The sequence below is a fragment of the Falco cherrug genome, chromosome 13, assembly GCF_023634085.1.
Source record: "Falco cherrug isolate bFalChe1 chromosome 13, bFalChe1.pri, whole genome shotgun sequence".
NCBI lineage: Eukaryota > Metazoa > Chordata > Aves > Falconiformes > Falconidae > Falco > Falco cherrug.
The window spans coordinates 28,423,342-28,444,614 of record NC_073709.1 but is presented as its reverse complement, the minus strand read 5'-3'; the positions used below and the strand labels follow the sequence as shown (position 1 = coordinate 28,444,614).

The following is a 21,273-nucleotide window of genomic DNA, read 5'->3' as shown; positions in this document are numbered from 1 at the left end:
TTTTAAAATGAAAGTGAGAAATTGCTTCGCAGTTCTGCTCAGGGATATTTTAGATAGCTGACAAATTTGAATCAAATATATTTCATGCTTCACTGAATTTGGATGTCTTAAAATTACAAAAATAGAAAGAAGAATAATCTGCCTTTATACTTCCTCTCCCACCAAAACCCACAAAAGCGGACTGTGTTTTTTCAGTGCTGAGATACTGGGCTTCTGTAACTTCTGAGGGCTGACTTGGTCGGCCAAGATTGTAAGCCCGACAGAGGAACCATAGGCATGACTCCTAAAAGGGCAAATTGGAACAAACCACTCAAGTTCTCAGAAGGCAATAAACTGGTTGGTTCGGATAATTTTTTTTCCACTCTCCCCTATCACTTCAGAGCAGTTGAGTTCATAAACAATTTATGATTTGGTAAGCGTTATTAGTTTCTGCTGAGTGAACGACCCCTATCTGTGTTGATGACCTGTGGGAGGGGAGTTAAGTGGCAGATGTCTGTTCCATCTATTGCACTTTCAGAAAATCTTGCTGGTGTATAAAGAAAGCTTTTGATGCTGAGTGATTTGGTACTGACTAATAGATCTGAAATATTTGGGGAAAGAAAGGAATTGTTTGTATTTTTATTTTAAAATATGTGAATATGGAAGAATACAGTTTCAGTACTAAATTAAGTATTTTTTTTTTCTTTTCAGAAAACCATAGCTAAAATTGCAACATGCTTGGAACTGAGAAGCGCAGCTTTACAGGTATAGCTCTTTTTCCTATGTGATTTCATACTTTAGTGATAGGTAACTGTAGAGGTTTTTAAAGTTAGTTTAGTGTCTTCAGACATAGCCATGACTTTGGAAAACAGAGTGAACAAACCCTTGAACACTTGGACTTTCCAGGTTTTCAACACGATGCCCCAGGTGGGTGCCTTTAAAACCTTTAAGTGCTTATATGAGCATAGATGAGGGTTTGTAGAGGAATTTAACCACAGGTTTTGTGCCGTTGGTTCTTTGCCTCATTTTCCTCCTTCAGAACTGATCGGTTTGTCTTCCTAACCTGGTGCAGGGGTAGAAAGATCCCTGGAGTGATCCCTGCACTAATTCAGCTGCTTCACAAATTGTAATAGAGCATGAGGAAGAATGCACGTATAGAATAAAGATTATTTTTTAGCACTTGTAAAAGCTGGCAGTGCTGTAGGCAAATGTGTGAAAATAATGAAGCTACTGCTTTTTTCTGGACTGAAAGTAGATGTCATGGGAGTGAGTTTCTTTTTCTTTTGGCACAGTCTTATCCCCAAAACAAAGGAGAAATAAGAGAAATTTCCAAAAGAGTGTGGATGGGGGAGGGATGAATCAGCTGAAGCAAAGTTTGGGTTACTGAATTTCCTTTTTGCCAACAAAGGGTGGTGACAGGCAAATTTTGCATCAAGTGACATGCAGCAGCGCTCCAGAGTACTTCATGTTGCTGTACAAGGTGCAGCAGCTGCATTGTGCTGCCTTCAGTTGTCTGAGAGGCTGGGATACAGTGACAATTTAGGCAGCATGGTGCAGCTGGACTAATGAGGTGGGGGCTGACCAGTCCTGAGGCTGTACAGCATCTGGAGAATTATTTGGTTAGCTCTGCCTGTCTCTCTGCTTTGATCTAACCTGGAGTGTTTGAGCAGCGTTGCACTTGTTCTGAGTCACTGTGTGGCAAAGGCAGGCGTGTTCCGCTGTGGGACAGCTTCGTGGGCCAAGTCATGTCTCAGAGCAACAGCAGAAGATGCAGCAATGTCATAACCTGCTAAACCGAAGAGGTGACATCATGCAAGAGCAGCCTGCCTTGCTGTTGGTTCCTCAGCAGTAACTTGGGGATTTTTATAACCTTGTGTGAGCATACTAGAACTTCTCATCCACTTTGAGGAGTGTTCTACTTGCTGAAGTTTTGTCCTGGTTTCTTAGCAGAGATTAAAGCAGTTACTGAGTGCGGTCATCTTTTCCCATTCTTCTAAGGGTATGGGGGTAGCTGCTTTACTGCACTTCTGTAGTCTTGCAGAAGATCCCTATTGACACTTGGGCAAAACCAAGCAAAAAAACCACCCATTGGGCCTTAAAGAGGCGTTGAAAGCAATGGGTAATCTTAAGAGATGCCAAGGATGCAATGACACAACAGGTAAGACCTGATCCGCTGCCTGAAAGAGGATGTCCGGCGGCAATCCTCTTACTTGCACCGCTTTTCTCATGCCAGCTCTCCCACTTGTCATCTCAGAACACGCTAGTTCGGTTTACCGAACTGTTGGTGAATAAAACAGAATAAAATAATCAAAATATTACCTCAGAATAAAAAAATCAAAAACTTTTCTGTTGAGTTAGCAAGTCAAATAGGCTTACTGAGAAGCAGACGTGCTACAGACCAATGAGGAAACTGCATCATCACAGCTGGAGAAAGGAGCGGTGGGGCTCCCTCTTCCATTTGCAGTGAGCCCTTAGCTGAGCGTTTTGTCGAGCTCATCCTGTGTACTGTCATTTCTGCCAGTGTTACAGTGCTGGATATGTCTTGAACTGTGAATGCTCCTGTTGGAGCATCACTTTGCTGTGCTGATCTTGCTTCAGAACAACTTGATCGGGGAAGAACTAAACCAAATCCCTCTGTCTTTAATGTTCCTGTGTATAGTAAGTATGAAAGAGTAATTAGTTGCTTTAAAAATACTTGTCTTGCATTAGAGCTTGGAACATGAGGTAAATTTGTTGTCAATAAATGAGAAGTAATGTCCTTTCTGCCTCACCTGTGAACCTAGCCTCTCTTGGGGAGGTTTTGTTTGGGGGGTTTTAGGACATAGCTTTGAGGTAACCTGGTACACTTGAGCAAAGGAAGCATCCTGCGTGCTTATTCTAAGATATGGTAACTCTGTCTGAGGGGAAGGTGCATACTAAGGTCTAATGTAATCTTTCTGTAATTGTAATCAATTTTGTAATTATAATGTAATTTGTAATGTAATTTTTGTAATGCCCTAGTCCACCCAATCGCAGGATGAATTTAAGCTTGAGGATCTGAAGAAGTTGGAACCGAGTAAGTAGTATCTTTGTATGTTGAGTGATGTTTATTGTTGCAGTGGAAATCATGACAGCAGCATGAATACTGGCTGACCACGATGTGGTTTGACAGTAATGCTGATTTTAGTGGTTCTTCCAAGTATCTGTTACCACATAGACAAAACCTGAAGTGTATTAAGGAGTGTAATGTGGGTAACTTCGAAGTATAGTAGTCCTAAAGTTTCAGATAATCTATTTGTCTTTATTTTCAAATAAGTCACTCCTTGGGTGCTGCTAATTTTTGCACAAAATATTAATTTAAGCGATCAGTACTACAGTATATAATCAGCTGGAAAATTTACCTGCACATTTCTTATTTGAACTGAATTTCAACACTTTTGTGGTCGTCATCTTTGCAGCTTGGAATTTATTTTTTTCTGCTGAAAAAATTGAACTTGTGCTCATGGTAGCCAATCACCTGTCACCCACCACTGTAACGCTACCAGACTAACCAAATTAAGAGTCAAAAGTGAGGATGTGAGTCAGTCTTTGAAGGGTTTTGTGTGATGTTGTTTTTTCCCAACTGATCTTGGATCAGTTCTTGGTATGTCAATCCAGAAATAACTTTTTCGTGTAGGAAGTATCTATTTATCTGCTACATTTTCCTTCCCATAACACTGGCTGCTTTGTTCTCAAAGCATCCTTATGATCAGAGCTTCCACATCTGAGCAATATTGTCCTGAATGCTAATGTTTCTGCAGTTCTTGGGGAACAGGAGATGTGCAAGAGCTTCCTTTGTGCTGCCAAAAACTGGTTTTATTTTGCTCCTGTCACAACTGTATCATGAAGGGCAATGTTGGGGACAAACGTCATGGATGGGCAAGTGTTTCCGCTTCATGAATAAGCTGAGCTTCTCTGCGCTCCCATTCTCTAAGTAACTGGCACAGGATCCTACAGGGAAGCTTGTCAAGAAGCAGGGCATTGAACAGAGCTTCCTCACGTCTCTACCAAAACACAGAGTGCAAATGCTTTTAAACTGTTCCCTGAAAATGGAAAGTGAAGGTACTTTACAAGACTGCTAGGTCTGTGAAGACCATAATTAAGGAAATGATTTAACTATGTGTTGGAAGTATTGGGTCTTTCTCAACCTACATACTGCGTGTCTGGCCTCTGCATCCTCTGATCTGGGATTATTTTGTATAGATACTCCTGTTCTCTGTTTACAAGTGTTTAAAATGTTGTAATAATTTAACAACTGTGGATTTTAGACTCCATTGTGCAAATGACCTGTGAGTGACTGAATGATGGAAGAGAGCGAGGAACCATGTTATAATTGATCAAACTGTTCTATAAATCAAAGGAGGTGACTATTGAAGGGCTTGGTCAGAATCATTGTTCCGCCAACAGGCATAAAGCTTCCCTTGAAATGCCTCCTTTTCTTAAAGGCCAAAATTTCAAGTTACGGTGCAACAGTCCTGTTGCTTATCTTGCCCTCTGTCAAAGAATTTCTTTTTAGCTGTCAAAAAAAGAAAAAGTTCAACACTGTGAAGTGCACTCAGCCCACACCTCATACGACAAGCAACTATATTAAAACTGAGGAGAGTGTGTGGCCATCAGTTTTCAAAGACACTGAGTTATTTTCCTTAGAGGAGAACGGGTGCTTCTACGCTGATGTTCTTAACGCTGCTGTCTAACTTGGATTGTTATTGTTCTGGCCTCTTTCTCTCTGAATTGTGCCTTTGTTTTGTGGGTTTTAAAGTACATCTTGAATAGAGTAAATCTTAATCAGGCCAACATCAGCCATTTCATAAAATATACCGTGAAGTGTTTTAATTTGTGTGTTGTCATTTTCTCTTGCATTCCACCAGAAAAAGCTAAAAAAGTCTGGGCTGGCAATGCAAATAAGCGATTCCTTTGTTAGGTCAAGCCATTCTGTTAGGGTGGAATGAAAACAGCTATTCACACGATTTGGCTTGTTTTAATTACTTTCGTGCCTGAAGCTATCAAAATGGCTGAGAAATTTGGTTTGGGTGTTGTTATAACAACCAGGGGCCTTAGATTAAACTTTTTTTTTTTTTTTAATCTTGTGTTGTCAAGTTCTAACTTTTCCTATTCAAGTTTGCATTTGGAAAGTGAAGCAGTTGTCTAGTTTTGTTTGTTTATAGGATATGTCACTGAATCTTTTGTGCCAGAATAATGCTACAGGAGGGTCCGTACATAGAAATAGTTCTTTTGAGACGACGCTGTGTGAAATCGTTGCTAACACACTGAATCTCACAAATCCTTTTCTTGTGAAAGCTTATACCAGTGTTATACACATTACAAACGGATAGGCTGGGACATCCCATGTTCCTGTGTTCATCTGTGATAATCCTAGCCACTAAGTGACTAGTTTCAAACTCAGTATGTATGTACTGTAAGAGAAGTAGATACTGCGTTGTGCTGGAGAGCCTGGTATCTGAATTATTTTGTGTTGTCTAATTAAAAAGGAAAATCAGTACAGGTATCATAGGCTGTCACTAAAAATCTAAATGGACAGTGGTGGTCTCTACCAAGGTAGCGTGTACTGGTCTTACAGCTCATGCTGATAATTTCTTTTGAAATCTTTCAAGAGGGAGCCAGCTGCTGATAAAATCAATGGGATATTATCCAATGTCACAAAAGGCAGCTTCTGCACAAGAGCCTGCGGAACAGTATTTTTAGAAGATTTCTATTGGAAAAGCCACATAAATGGAGGCCCCGATGCTGGGGTTCTGCCTGTTGGTGATACACATGAAGAGCTTGCTGTGAGTTGTGTCCTCCCAGCATTACAGAGGGGAAGTGATCTTTCTCCCAGAGGCAATGTGTGTTTTTAAAAACAAAACAAAACCACAAAAAGCCCAAGCCAATCTCTTAAAGCTTGGGTGTCTTACACAGTATTGCAAGGGAGATTCCTGTTAGTTGTAACCTAATGGGTTTTTTTTCTGTGATCTGGTTAATTTTATTTAAATCAACAGAAACTTACACTTGTGATGGATGCAAAGAAGATCCTCCTTTCCTCAGAGGGTGATTGTTGCATTGCTGTTTTATTGCTTTGCTTTTTCTTTGTGACTTTGAGCAAGTATTTCACCAGGCTGAGTGCTTTAGATCCGCCTCTTATCCTGACGATGTTTAAAGGAGAACTTTAGTAAATAGCTGTATTACAACTTCGCAGAATTATTTGCTGTTGATGATGACAGAGTTGAAGGCCCGTTAAAAACTTGATCCACAGCTTTCAGCAGTAACAGGCAAAAGATTCTGGATGGTGTTTCCAGAAGTGCTCCTGAGCTAAGCATTCAGCATCCCCTTTATTACCAGTGCCACCAGGATGCCTGACTGCAGGTCTGGTACCAACACCTGTGCCTGGCTGCGGCTCTCTGGCAGGGGGTGTACGCTCAGCTCTGCCTCCAGGCAGCGTCAGGATTTTAGGTGCTGTAAAACTGCGTTTTTCCTGTGCTTGTATCAGCATTTTGTGCCCTCTAGTGATGATGGAAATGTATGACTGGAAGGTGGTTTTTCAGGGGATGTTCGCTCACACAGTGAGAGAAGTTGGTTCCTGGGAAGAGAGGAATGTAGTGCTAACCAGCCTTTGGAAGCTGGAGGAGGACCACTGTAATTTCTATTGCGTCTGTGTAACACGCCTGTGATCAGTGAGAGATCTCGCTTTACTGAGATTTTTCTGCCTGGAGCAGTTTCACTTTCTGTCTCTGGTATGATGTAGCTTTCCAAGAGCTGGGGAATTCTGAGTGTGATGAAAATCCCCTCCTTTTCCTGAACTTCAGCTGCACAGGAGGCTGACTGACTGCTATTAATTAGCTGCTTTTCTGTTGGGAAGTGGCTGTGATTCTTCACAATCGGAGCAGAAGTCTTTGGAGAGAGAGAGACTTGGCATCAGTTTAGTCTGTCACATCTCTGAAGGCAACTTCAAACTTTCTATGTATATTTGTACTGTGTCTGGCTGGAATCAGGCAGTACATAACCTCTCGGATGGTGGTACAGAAAACCAGAAAAAAACCCCAGAATGAGCAAAGACTGGAAAGACTTTTTGGGGTTCTTTCTAGTTTTCCTAAGGGATTCTTTATTCATTGTAGCATTCAGATAGTGTCCGGTAAGTTAGTGATGGAGCCCGTGCTGAGTGATGTGAATATGAAGACAGGCAGGGAAGCTCTTCTGCGTGTTTGTGTGATCTTAACGTTGTTTTAAAACAGTTTTGTTCTCATTCAGTAGCCTCAGGGGAGATTTCCTGTGCTCTGAGAGGGCTTATTGCAAAGTGAGGCTCAGTGAGAGGACTGAGGTTTTCTGCCTCCTCTCCCCCTGCCCAGTCTGGGATACTCTCTGTCTGGTAGAACGATGTCTCTCCCTGTGGACATTCTCTTGTAGATGTTTAGAGCCTTTAGCCGTCACAAAATGCTTATTTCTTTCCCATGCTTTTGGAAGTTTTGCTCTTGCTCTGAAGTGCTTTTGGAAATAACAGCTAAAGTTGTGATTACTAAAACCTGAGTTTCCAATACAGATGGCAAAGACATTCTCCACTCAGTGCTGGAGACTACAGTCAGGGTCTCTGGGGCTTGAGGCTCAGGTGTTGCACTGTACCTCTTCTGAATTTTGCCAATCTGCCCAGACATCTGAGGGCAGAAAACAAGAAAAAATAAATCAAAATACCCACCACCACCACCAAAACCTCCTAAAACCACACGCATGAAGTAGGAAATCTCACTTAAACTACGTGTTACCAGAACGCTTGGACTCTCACGGTGGCAGTCTGAATGTACAGCCAACATGTGCTTGTGTGTGTCGGTTCCGGAGACTTAAATCTGTTTGGAGCAGATGCCAGCAACGCCACCACCCTCCTTTCAACAGCCACCCAAGATTGCTACCATTTACCCCAGGGCCTGTAGCTTTTTCTCATGGTGCTTTTGGTGATTGCCATGTTTATCTTCCTTGTCTGTGTAGGTGATTGTGTACTTGTAATCTTGTTGGTGATTATGTACTGGCGTTGCAGTTAGCCTGTCTGAACGTTACAGCGATACGGCTCTGATCAGGACGGTACTGGTGTTTAAAATATGAGAGAAGGGTTGGGATTTTTGTATGATCTGATTATGTTTTTTAAATATTATTATTATTTGTGTGTGTGAAGACGCTGTGAGAATGGACATAGCTGTGCAAAGTAGTAGAATTAATGTTTGTTTATGGGTATGGGTTCTCACTTTTTTTCCCCTTCTCTGCAGTCTTAAAGAATATCCTCACTTACAATAAGGAGTTCCCCTTTGATGTTCAGCCTGTCCCACTCAGGTAAGAGGGAACTGGGTCACTTCATGTACAGATACGTATCTGAAAGGGAACATAGCCTGGGACCTGGTGTACATCTGAAGCACTAGAATTTCAAGAGCCACATACTTGCTAGTACAGCAAGTATGCTTTGGGTAAACTGGTTGATAAAAGAACTTCTGAATTCTGTTTTTCTAGGTACCACTAAAAATCAAGCCCATGCTTTTGGTAAAATCGGGACTTGATACATCCCTACATCTCTCTGAAATTGCCGTCTCTTGGGTTTAGACTCTGTGCTTTCTATTGGGCTGAGGTCCTGCAATCTGTCAGAGTCTGTAGGTACAGGTAGTAGGTATTAAGAAGTATGAAATGACATTAAAATGTGTTGCCTCTGCTCTGTACTCAGACACTGACTTGTGAGTTGAAAGCCAGATGATGTGTGATCTTGAGTCTCATTCTTCTTCCTCTTGCTTTACAGGAAGATTTTAGCACCTGGAGAAGAGGAACACTTGGAGTTTGAGGAGGATGATGAGGAAGGAGGAGCTGGAGCAGGGTCTCCAGACTCTTTTCCTGCTAGAGTTCCAGGTAGGGGCTCTAGGCTTGCCATGCCAGCCCATGCAGCACGTGTAAGTTCCGTCTCTGAGAAGCCCCTTTCTCTACCTGTGATTTGAAAAGCTTGGGTGAGGAGCAACAGGCTAGTGTAAACTCTCATGCTGTATTGGAGAACCACAAAGGTGGCCCGTGGATATTTTTTCTCAGCAAACAATATCTTACTGCAAAACAATTCTGTGGATAACCTGTGAGGGTGGTACCATCTACTTCAGATAATTAGCCTTTATTCCTTGTTCAAACTCAGTATTTTCATTCCATGCGCTTTCTTAACTGTACTCTGTGAAGTGTTTCAAACACATTTAAATCTAAATTGTGGCAATGTTTCTCCTGCAAGGAGCATCACGTGCTGCTAGGGATGTGATAAGTTGTTGCTGGTTATTTTTGTGTTGCATCATCTGATGAGACAATGGCTTAGACTAAAGCCAGGCTCTGAGAGGATAAAGGGGGGTGGCTTTGGTTTTGGTAGCTTAAGTTCTTGTCCATGTGAAAGCTCTTGTAGAACTGGGTATATCTACAGATGCTGGAGAAGGTCTTCCTGTAACTTCAGCTTTTGACAATTTATCAGGTAAAGGAGTAGGATGTTACAACAGAGGTTCTTTAGGTTCCTGGTGTAGTTTCTTTGCAGAAGAAAAAAGTTTCTGATTTCAGAGCGGGTTGGCAAACTTCGTATTTCAAGAAGGTGGTAACAAGTAGGGAAACTAGTACTGGAGTTATGGTTGAGAGCGCTGGGGTGTTGCATTACTTATGCCTGGAGAAAACATGTCTCTTACCTTAGATTTGACAAATGCATGCTACTGAGGATGACCCCCGCGGGGGGTACTGCTGTAGATACGCACAGTCTGCAGTCGTTTATGCTAAACTCACAAACATGCCATAATATATTGTGATAGTTTATTGCTGACATTTACTATCTTGATCCTTCTTGTTCACCGTGGTAAATCCATTTATGAAGATGCATTCTGGCTGTCCAAAGCACAGCAGAGAGACCTTGGGTAGCTCTTGGTATGGTGGTGAATCAGTGAGGCCTTGACCATTCCCACAGTGCCAACGGTTACCCCTGTGCAACCTGTTAGAGCCGTATGCTTATAGTGGGCGTAGAAGCTGTGTACGTGCCTAAGAGGAATCCAAGTTGATGATAGCCAGATGAGCTTTACAGTTAAATCATTTTTAAAGAAGCCGTGTAGCCAAATCAGAAAGAGGAGAGGTTTGGGGCATATACTTTCTTACAGAACTATTCCTTGCTTTTTAAGAAGAGGTGAGAGCAACTCCTGAACTTACAGATTATTTACGTTGCCATCTACTTAGTAAACAGTGTATCTGACTTCCCTGATTTTTTTTGCATTAAGGTGATTTTGTGCTATTTGAACACAGAACTTGTTTCCCCATTGAATGTAAAGTACCGTGGTGTTTCTTACCTGATTAGAGGTTGGTCTGTTGTTCTTTCTCTGTGTGATAAGGTTTAATCAAAAGCAGTTTGCAGCCTTCTGGGGCGAGCCTTGTAAGTAAAGTGGACTTTGCATGCTGAATTGATAGGACTGTGTTGCACTTTTGCTTCTATATGCCTTTAATCTGTAGTGCATAACTATGTTGTCTAACTGATCATGGTCTTGTCTTCTACATGCACGGCTTCATCGTTATCACATTGCACCATTCATCTAACCCAGGAGCCAATGAAGGTATGATAACCTTTTAGTATATACAGTTATTTCTTTGATCATTTTCACATAGCTGTGATGTTCTTCATTCAGCTCTTAATTTCAACCCTCACAATACAACCTTTGGTAACAATCATAGTACTAGGCATCCATGTGATCGTCATTTGCCTTCAGTACCAGAAAAAGGAAAGGTCGTATTTGGTGACACACCTTATCTAGCTCTTTAAAAGTCCTACTGTGCTAATAACGACATTCTGACTTGCAGTGTAGCCGAGGGCAGGTGTAGCTAGATTTTTAGCAGAACACACTTTTTAATGGGAAATCTTACACGAAGAGTACTTAGATAGTTAAACTTCTGTGCTGTGTGGAGCTGAACCGCCCAGTGGCTTGATGCCTCTAACAGCAAAGGGTTCCTGCCTTTCTCCTGGTTATATACTTCTATATTCTAGTGCTGTGCTGGCGATGGATTCTTCTGTGAACCGTTTCCATTTGTGGATGCAGCAGGAGACTTGCCACTCTTCCCCCTTTCTCTGAATCGGGGTTTGGGAATGGAGACTGGCTGTGTCCTGGTGGCAGTGAGCTGTTGGGGTGGCTCACCTTTGTGTACCGGAACCACGCTTGTGGGAGGACGCTTCGTTGGTTTGTAGGTGCTCCCTTCCCCCTCTGGCTGTGATGCCCTGTGGTTGTGTCTGAAGTGGCTGGCACTTTTCTCGTGCAAAGCCTCAGTGTGAGCCTGCGGAAGGCTCGTGGGTCCAAGCCGTGGTGGCGGCCTGGCAGTGACGTTATACCCCTGAGGGCTGGCTGTCAGCCGATGGCTGCAGTGCGAAGTGACTGCGGAGGCTTTGGCCAAAGACCTGCGCGGGTGGTTGTGGCTCACATGAGACGTGTTACGGTCAGCTGCTTTAGTCCTTTCCTGCTTGGCTGTTCCTCCTGCTGAGGCTGAAAGGAAACAGTGTTCCTTGGAGACCGTCTGTCCTGCTGTTCTCATACCTGCTGGAAATGAGCTTGACTCTCCTGTTGATTGCAACTCTGCAATTTCATGTGTTCTGCAAAGCATTTTTCAATAACATAGTAATTTTTCTTAAGCCACTGTTTTTATAATAAATACCAGTCTGATGCATCTTTCAGGTGATTTTTCTGTCAAGTATCCCATCACTTAGTTCTTTTGAGGATGGACAGGAAAACTGAAGGTTAGAGTTGTTCTTGGCTCTTGCGGGCGTGCTGTTTTTAGGAGACAACTGAAAGATGACAGAGCAAAGTTCTGTGCCAAAAGGAAGACAGGCTTGCTCCTACCTTCATTTAGATTGAAATAAGAGCTCTTGTCTTTCAGCATCTGTTCAAGAGAGACAGCAAGATTAACTAGGGTGCGTATGCTGCTTTGCAGAAATGGGTGCTCTCTAAGTTTGCTTTTAACATTTCTTACACTACGGTCAGGAGCCTGTCCCATTACTTCAGAATGGGGGGTCGAATTCTGTTTGATAGGTTATGAGGTGTCTGCAGACACGGTACCTTGGAGGTCGTGAGTCTGATAGTAGCCAAGACGGGAAATACAGGAACGTACTGCATCACAGATGTGATTTCGAGTCTTGCTGATGGTTCTGAAAGAAGGACTGGGTGTGGGAATGCTCACAAAATCATGCTGAAGCTGTGGCCCTAGTTCTAAGAGCAGTATACATGGTCGTCTCTTGCAAAGCCAGGACAAAAACTCCTTGGTTCTCCAGCTCCTCAAGCAGATCAAGAGGAAAAACAAGTATCAAGGAAAACCCGTATTTGACTTGTCAAAGGAAACTATTACTTTGTGTAGATTTCAAGCCTTGGGATAACATGGGATACCTGTTTTTTTTGGTTTTGTTTTTTTTTAAATTAGAAAACCAAAACTTTAAATCAAACTTGCTCATGAGTCTAAGCATTTTCTGTCTTGGTGCATATTCATCTAATACTGGAGAGAGGCTTGAAGCCTGACAGTCTTTGCTAAAATCAGCATGAGGAAAACTACTCTGTTGATGACAGAATCTCATGGCTTTTAGTAAGTTTGAAGTTTGGATTTCTTGCCAGCTGCACAGTTTTCCTCAGCACTGTGAGGATTCGTTTATGCTGACTGTGAGGTTTTGATGCTAAATGTTCTTGATGCAGAGCTGGAAACTCCTTCCTTAAGGCAGAAGGGAATTTGGGGGATGCAAACGCTATTTTTTTTGTTATCCCCTTTAAGCAGAGGCCAGTAGGACTTAGATAATTAAGAATCTCTCTTCTGGTTCCCTTATGTTCAGTGGGATTTGCAGCAGTGCCATTTGCCTCCTTATTCTCCCAGTCTAAATATTCAACATGAAGCCAAGTCATGTTCAATGGGGTGGGACGACTGATTAAGTGTCTGAACTTCCTGCAACTGCAGATTGAATCCAGCCTCCCAAATTTAATCCTTAAAAATGATACAAAGTGATTTCCATGAGTACATTGTTCTGCATAAGAGCAAGAAAGAAACAAAGCTCCTCTCAGTTCTTATGGCGTTATTTTTTCATGAATTCATTTGACTTGAGGCAGCCCTGGGGTTTTTTGGTGGGGGCTTTGAAATCTGTCACCCGACGTTGTGTGTCTGTGCACACAGACTTGCCTTTAGTTCTGTGTACTCTGTTGGGCTTTGAACCCCCTAAGAACAGCATCTTCTGTGAGGGATGATGGGATGAGCAAGGCCTCTGCTGTAAAATGACACAAAGGGTTAATAATATGCTTTACTCTTTCCAGGTACTTTATTACCCAGATTGCCATCTGAACCCGGGATGACATTACTCACCATCAACATAGAGAAAATTGGTCTGAAAGATGCTGGGCAGTGCATTGATCCTTACATCACAGTCAGTGTAAAGGGTAATGATGTCTGTTCCTGGCTCCTCATTTCTAGTTTGGAGAGTGTTTTCTGAAAGCTGTACTGATTTTTTTTTTTTTTTTTTTTTTTAACCAACCTGCTGGGAAAAATACTTGTTGGTACTTGGTGTTTTCTGTTGTGGACTTAAGGCTTCTGCTTTAATCAAGGGTGGAAAAAAATCTGTGTGTGAGAGACACTGGGAGGTGAATCGCTGCAGGGGACACTCTCATCTGTGTGCTCCAGGGTGCCTGCCCCATGCTGGGAGCTAAGTACCGGTGACTTGGAAGACTGTGGTTCTCTATTCCAGCTTCTTCAGCTGACATTTAAGTACAGACCTGTTTGAATTTCTTGTACTCCCCAACACATATTGGTCTCTGGGCTTTCTGCAGGCGGTGAACCAGTCTGCTGACTCCGTTCTTGCCCTGTCATTAAACTAATTTTTTAGTAAAACAAAGATCATCTTAACAGTGCTTAAGGTTTAGAGGAACAAGTATGAAGCTGGGAAGCAAAGCTTGCAAGTGAAATAAAATATGTTTTAGCCTTGGCACTGAAATATTTCAGCCAAAGCCTGGTGGGCTGACAGCCTCCCGCTCTGAGAGCCTCCGTGAACCTGTAAGAACCACTTTCCCTGTCAGTCCGGGACAGGCAACATAAGGATTTCTCACTGTTTCTGGTGACAACGTGGTTGATACCTGTTGCTTGAGGCTGAGATTTTTGGTATTCAGAGTCTTTCTAAGTGGGACCATCTGCCTCTTCCTCATTTTGCATTTCATAGGGGGAAGCCCCGTGGTCAGAGTTGCTTATCCTTAACCTGCCCCGCTTGACATCTGCTCGTCTTTACAATCTTCGGAAGTGTATGATTTTTTTTGTTTATCATACAAAAATCTGTAGCTGAGCCAACAGCCTCTAGCTATTTTCAATTGTGGTGGTGACCTTGTGTGTATCCTTTTCAGATGTACTATTGGATACCAAACGCAGGGATAAAATACTTGTTAGACGTGCGATCGGGTGCTTCCTCCACCAGACAAGTTCTCTGGCAGAAGTAAGGGTCGCAGTATTGAATGTCACTTAAATCCCAGTGATGTTCTCAAGTGCTGATCTGCCAAAATACCTAGACAGAAAGTTTTACCTAATCCTGCTTCCTGTGATGGTTTTTTCCACTTCTCTCTGGACCTCTGAGGAGTTCACCTGGTTGGGATGGAAGCCGGCGCGTGACTCTTGCCTTCCCCAGCTGATAGAACTGCCTCTTTGCATTTTCAGTCATGGAAACATGCGGTATTGCTTTGTTTATGGTGTTGCCTTAGGTTTGCAGCATTATTTTTAGATTGTGTAACTATTCTTCAGGCTCCATTTCTCTAGTCATTTGTGGATCTTTCTTTGCTTCTAGTATGCCAGAAAGCTGAGGGGTGGGTGACTTCAGTGGTGGGGCTAGCTGGATGCATGTGGATTTAAACAAGTTTAATTCTTTCATGCTGAGTTTCTCTTGGCCAGCAGGAAAATACCAGCCCTAACAGGGTTCTAACACTGGATCCTGGAACTTATCGGAACTCATAAAGCAAACATTCGTTGTTCTTGCCCATTGAAGTGTTTGTCTTTCTTAATTTCTAATGAATGGTTAAACTGTTGCTTGCCTTCAGGGCTAGCTCTCATTTCCTTTCTGGAGCTCGGGGAGGCTGTATATTGCTAAGCAACATTAGAACTTTCCCAACAAGTCTTTCTGTTAACATGTGGCGCTCTATTTGCAAGCTCCTATAAACGGTGGCTGCCAAGTAATGATGTAGAAAACAGGATCAAGAAGTGGGACAAGGGGGACAGCCATTGCCTAGTCTGGTAACGGTGACTTTCTGTACTTGGTTTCTCAAGATTTTTGGTGAGGAAAAGTAACTCTGGGAAGTGATTTTTGTCCCTGTTAGGAACCTGAAGGTGCTTAGTAGCTGTTTTCCTTGGTTCTATACCAGACTGCTCTTCTGCAGGCTCGGGGAGAGCTTTGTTCCTGGTGCAATGTCGGTGGTCCCAGCCCACTCCCTGGACAAAGTGCAGGGCCCCAGCCTCAGCCCGCACCCCGAGCGCGAGGCACACGCTCTGTACGTGTAACCTTGGCCGTGTCGTTAGCAACTTGGCTCCACCTGAGGGAAAGGGAAAACTGATGAGAGGAGAAAGAGGACAAATGTACTTTTATAAACAGCAGAGGCTTAGTGAGAAACAACGTCGTCTGCGGTGGCTGTGCCTGAGCAGCACAACCTGAGAGCCGGAGTCCGACCCGTGGCCCCACCGTGCTTCTGCCTGTGGAAGACCCCAGAGGAGCCATGCGCGTGGAGCCCAGGCAGCGACGCAGGGCGCACACAGCTTGCAGGAGCCGTGCCAGCTGCGCCCCGCAGACCCCGCGTGGAGGGGGCAGCCTTTGGGGCGTATCCCGTCCTGCCGGTTCAGCTAAAGGGCTGAAGTCCTGCTGGAGTCCCGTTTGCAAAGGAATAGAATCCTGTGCTGGCAGGAGAAAGAAACGTGCTCTTAAAAAGAGGGATAATTCCAATTTTTAATTCTAAATGTTGTCAGAACTTTACCTGCTTTCATGTTGCAGTCAGCAAGAAGATGCACTGACTGTGTGTGAGGGAGCGTGATTTCCCCTTTTTCTAAATGCAGGGGGAAAATCCAGGTGTGCGTTAACTTGTGGCAATATTAGGAGTGATTCATCAATCTTTTAAAGCAGGACCTTAAAGTCTGAGAAGCTTGTGCCAGTCTCATGCTGTTTCTTTCCTGCAGATTTGAATGGGATAGACCTGACTCCTGTGCAAGATACTCCCGTGGCTTTGAGGAAGGAGGACACGTATGTCCATTTCAATGTGGACATTGAGATTCAGAAACACATTGAAAAACTAACAAAAGGTACGTACTGTCAGCGACCTGAAACAGCACCCAGGGGCTTTGGAGGCGTAGGCACTAGGCTGCTCCTGTCCTGGTGTAATAAACAGGCTGTGCCTGAGCTGCTGCTGCAGGGCTCGAGATCCAGACAGGGACAAAAACGGACCTTTGCGTCCTGTCCCTTTCAAATCAGTCATGGTGATGGCTTGCAGACAAAAGGGGAATGAAAAGAGATAAAAATGCAGCAGTCTGCTCTGCTACACAGGTAGTGAGCTGCTTTATCGCTTTCTTAGTCACTGGACAGACCGTTACCTGGCTATGAATAACTGAGTGAAGAGTACGAGCTCTTCGGACTGATGAGCACTGCAAGAGTGTGGTGTGGCTTTTGAGCTAATAACAGATGTGTTGGAGGTGATTCCCTCCAGTGTATGCAGAACATCTTAATGGCAGATAAGTTTTCAGTTAACTACTGGCCGTAATTGCTAACTTTTCTATTAAACCATTTTCCACTCTAGGTGCAGCTATTTTCTTTGAGTTCAAACACTACAAGCCTAAGAAAAGGTTTACTAGCACCAAGTGCTTTGCTTTCATGGAGATGGATGAAATTAAACCTGGGGCAATTGTTATAGAACTGTAAGTGACTCGCAATTAGAGATGCCAGTGATGGAGGAAATGAACTAGACCTCGGTTACAATGTGTGGCTTGTTGCGTCGAGGAAGGTTTCATGGACTTGTTAGATCGACCTCCACAAGGAATATCCTCCTTTTAATAAGGAAGGGAAGATAAAATGCTTTTAGGCAAATAAAATGGCTAGAGACCCTTCTCAAAAACTAGACTTATTTCTGAATAAAATGCTCATGTTTGTAACTAAATTTTATATAAAGTTAACAAATCTGTACGGGAGGTTTTAATTTTAACCTTAGCTTAAGTGTCAGATCCGCTGTATTAAAAAAAAATAAATCAACTTGCACAATATTCTGGTACAGAACTTCTCTAAAGGAAATGTGATTTGAGACACGGGATACTGATTTGCAATTGAATTTTTATGAGCATTTCGAAGCATTGTTGGGTGGCCGTCGTTTTTTCCCTGCTCTAAGTATACGGAGAACTAGATTAGCCAGTTATGCTGCAGTGGTTTTGATGTGCATCCCAGCCTTACTGTGTGGCTTAACGTCTGAGCGAGGCTTTTGAGGTGTTTTTTCGTCAGGAAGAGGGTGAACCTTGCCATTCTGGGCATCTCTAGCAAGAGTGCTTATCTGCTAGCTGGAGTGCTTCTAAGTGTTGTGTAACTGATACTGCATCTCCTTTAATCCAGAGTATTATGTTGGGGATTCTCCTTGCAAAAACCTTACATTCCTTTAAAAATGGAAATCTTTGTTTTGTTAAAATCATAATCCAGAGAAAGTACTGGTTTGAATTTCTTCCTGTAAATCTGCTCATTATTCTTGCTTCCAGTAAGTCTGGTCGGATGTATTTAAAAGATTACGGTAATAAGATCTGTACCGGACAAGCTTTCTACTATGCTTTCATCTTCCTACACAGCCATTAGCACGTGGATTAACTTACTTTCTTGTGGTTACAGGTACAAAAAACCCACTGACTTTAAAAGGAAGAAACTGCAACTGTTGACCAAGAAACCACTTTACCTTCACCTCCATCAAACATTGCACAAGGAATGACCCTCGTTGTGAGACTTCTGTGAACTGAACCGCAAGTCACGGTAGCTGTGTGTAGTAGCCTTAGCCTTCGAGGGGCGGGAGAGCGACTGAATTCATGCCAGTAGGTCAGACGGGACCATCACACGCTGCACAGCACTGCGTCAGGGTCAGAGGCGAGCCTGCCACTCGAGCGCAAGATTTTTTTTTTTCAGTACCTTCCAGAAAAAGTTGTTTCCGAGAGCCCTGAAATACGTTGACTGCTTTTCCTAATTTTGCTGTTCATCACTTTTTATCTTAACCGTTATTAGCCTTTTGCCTCAACCTCCACCCCAGGCTGGAGACTGCCCCTTTTGCCAAACCCGTAGCAATAAAGACGTGGCAGGCCGACTAGCTGGTGACACTTGCTGTGCGATTGTAGTTCCTCTCATCTGCATTTCGGAGTCCTCTGGAGGGGGCTGGGGGGCAGAAGACTGGGAGAAGGATGGGGAGGCGTGGGACGGAGCCTGAGGTGTACTGCAGGTGGTTTAAAGTGAGAGAGAGGAGGGTGCTGGGTCCAGGGGGATGGCGGCAGAGGAGCTCCTCGGCCAGCTGTTCTGCTTTGGCTGGGCCAGGAGGACGACTGCAGATGAGAACACCGAGCGATGATTGTGACAGCGATGATTGTGACAGCTCTGCCGGATCCTGTGCGGAGTGTTGGTTACGTGTTACGGTCCTTTCGGCCACCACGGCTCCCTCCTCGAGCTCCTCCTCCTGTGTCTTGTCCCAGAGTGATTTGCAGAGGCGGGTGGGGGACAGAGAGGGGGGACGGTGGATGTTTCACCATTTCAGCAAGAGCAGGACAGGCCCCTCGGTGCTCAAGCGTCTGTTTTCCAGAGCTTTTGGTAAAGTAGGTCTGGCTGGCAGGCTGACTCCCTTTTCACATGAAACTGCTGTTCTTACGGAAACTGATAGTATGCGGTCTTCTGCATATTTTGTGCAAGTCTGGAAACTTCCTCTAAAAATTACCTTTTTATGTAAGTAGATAGGATTATCATTTATTTTCTATATTTTTGATTTGGTGTGTGTTAAGCTGCAGGACATTGGCTTATTTTGACACACTTGCATTCACCTTTTGACCTAATAAAGGGACAGAAGTAGAACCCAGTCACATCTTTCATATATTTGTGTGGATATTTGATACAATACTTTAAGGTTTGATACACTTCTTGCGTATCTAACTAGTGCCTAAATACTCCGCTATGCTAACGGAAGACCCAGCTCCCAGAATAGTGCCAATTATTAGGTTTATTTTAAACAGTCGGGCCGCAGATGTATCACCAGTTCCTCTTTTCTGTCATGTAACCCCAAGACGTTACATCATGCTTTAACAGCTGTAACACTTTACCAGTGTTACTTGTCCTCATGATACTTGTCCATCTACAGGCAGGTGTTTGGTGTTCTTGGCTCTGCCGTACTGATTAGGATAAAAAGCTGGTTTTGAATGTCCTCATCTTCTTGCCTTCTTCCCTCTGTTCTGGTATAACTAGGGATGACTTTATTTCCGTGTTACAAGAAAGCAATGCTTCCTCAGCTTCCCCTGCTGGCTGGGGACAGCGGGGGGAACACGGTTGGGTTTTCCTCTTTATGGGGCTTTGCCGTACCCCAGTGGCATTACAGCTGACGTGTCGAAGATCAAGCCCTGAAAAGAGAACGCTGCCAGTTATGGAAATAGCTCTGACTGCAGCATTAAAAAAGAAATAAAAATCATTCTTCGGACTCTGCAAAAGGATAGAGCAAAGGATTAGTCTATGGCTGCAAATAAAGCCGCGCATGGTCGATGGCTGCGTTCCCTGCTGGCGCTGCCTGGCTGCCTCGGGTCTCTTTCTGACCTTCTAAGAACCTGCAGCACCGAGCACCCCTGGGAGCCACGCAGCCTGTCTGGCTCAGCAAGGGCCAATTCTGGGGCTCTGTCATCGTCCAGTGTCCACCAGTGTCACCTGTGGCACAGTGAGAGCGCCGAGGTCGGTCCTGGGTGGCCCTTGTGGCTCCTCCTGGTGCTTTTCAGCAGGGCCATCCCACCCGGCTCCGTGAGTGCTGCGTGGGGTGCACACGGGAGGAGGTGCTGCGTGTCACAGAGCCCGGGCTGGAAGGAGGGATCCTGCACGCACAGAACCCAGCTTCCCACACAGGCGTTCATCAGCATGGGTGGCGTGAGCCACTACACCCGTCGCCCGCTTCCAGTGGAATTACAAGCGCGTTGTTTCAGCTGCCTGCCTCGACTCTGTCCCAGCTTGTACGTGTCTCTATTAACTCCAGTTATATGAAACGTCAACTTCAAAGTATTTTTGTTAAATACACAAGTAGAGCTTTGTATTTAACTGATTGTGAATTAATGGCTTTAGAGCGTGAAATGCCATTTTTAAAGTTTCTTCTATTCTTTGTGGGTTTTTTTCCTGTGAACTGTCTTTCACTGAAAGGACTGCTGCTCCCCCCACAAGCTCTTGTAATGTTTTACACTTCAGTGATGCTCTTGTCTTTCATCTTAAATCTAAAGCTGGAAGAACGTAACAGCGCGAGGGCAAGTTTAATGGCTGCTTGTCCTCCAGCAGTAAAGCTGTAATGGCCGTTCCATAGGGGTTTTTTATTATTCTGGGTTGTTTCCCCTCTTCTTTCTCCTCCCTAAGCTTTCCCTTTGTACAGAGCACTTCTGAAAAACCTTGGCCTCTAGATAAGTGGCCCCGCTATGCCAAATAGTACATACTCATCCTTGTACGAACATTTAACTCCTTTAACAGCTACAAGTGTAGGGTGTGTTTAAAGCTATTCAGTCTTCTGTGTGTGCAAAGTGAGTTAAAGCAATACAGGTTAACATGGTTTACATACACCCATGCTGCTCTACAGAATCGTTATTTTTTTGTTAATGTAAGTGAAAGAGGCTGTGCAAATCCAGCCTTACTGCTAAGGAAGCTGAATCGGTCTTAAATACTGAATAAGATTAAAAACACGGCTCTTAAACTTTGCTTAATGCTGCAAGCCAGTCTTGAAAGCAGAAAGCAATTATGAAACTTCTTACGTTTCTAGAATGGCATAGCATTCCCTGCACTTCCCAACTAACCACACAGCTTCGGAAAGGCTTCCGGCTCCGTCCTGCCCTTCAGCTGAGGACTCCATCGCCCCTTGCCCTTGTTCCGTGAAGCCAGGCCGTGACACACCAGCCTCCTTCAGCGTAAGGGTGATGGAGTCGCTAACCTGGCGGCAGCAGCAGCAGTTGCCCAGCCTTGTTTCAGTTCCTGACCTCGGCCATGGCTGTAGCACTCCGGTTGCATTACTGAACCGATGTCCTTCCTGACCAAAAAATGGCACTGAA

General features: G+C 43.9%; 1 protein-coding gene across 4 annotated transcripts in view; it reads left to right on the top strand.

The window, feature by feature from the left end:
• Nucleotides 1-18,325, top strand: part of AIDA (axin interactor, dorsalization associated) — a 28,456-nt gene extending 10,131 nt beyond the window's left edge. Inside the window, exons 3-11 of one of the 4 annotated variants that reach the window (XM_055725560.1) lie at nucleotides 691-744; nucleotides 2,980-3,034; nucleotides 8,244-8,307; nucleotides 8,762-8,868; nucleotides 10,560-10,571; nucleotides 13,290-13,412; nucleotides 16,171-16,293; nucleotides 16,785-16,902; nucleotides 17,852-18,325. In XM_055725560.1, coding sequence (XP_055581535.1) covers nucleotides 691-744; nucleotides 2,980-3,034; nucleotides 8,244-8,307; nucleotides 8,762-8,868; nucleotides 10,560-10,571; nucleotides 13,290-13,412; nucleotides 16,171-16,293; nucleotides 16,785-16,902; nucleotides 17,852-17,948 — 753 coding nt within the window. In that variant the 3' untranslated portion in view covers nucleotides 17,949-18,325. The remainder of the gene's footprint in view (nucleotides 1-690; nucleotides 745-2,979; nucleotides 3,035-8,243; nucleotides 8,308-8,761; nucleotides 8,869-10,559; nucleotides 10,572-13,289; nucleotides 13,413-16,170; nucleotides 16,294-16,784; nucleotides 16,903-17,851) is intronic. The other 3 variants (XM_055725561.1, XM_055725563.1, XM_055725562.1) reach the window with 3 other exon arrangements.
• Nucleotides 18,326-21,273: the final 2,948 nt, after the last annotated feature.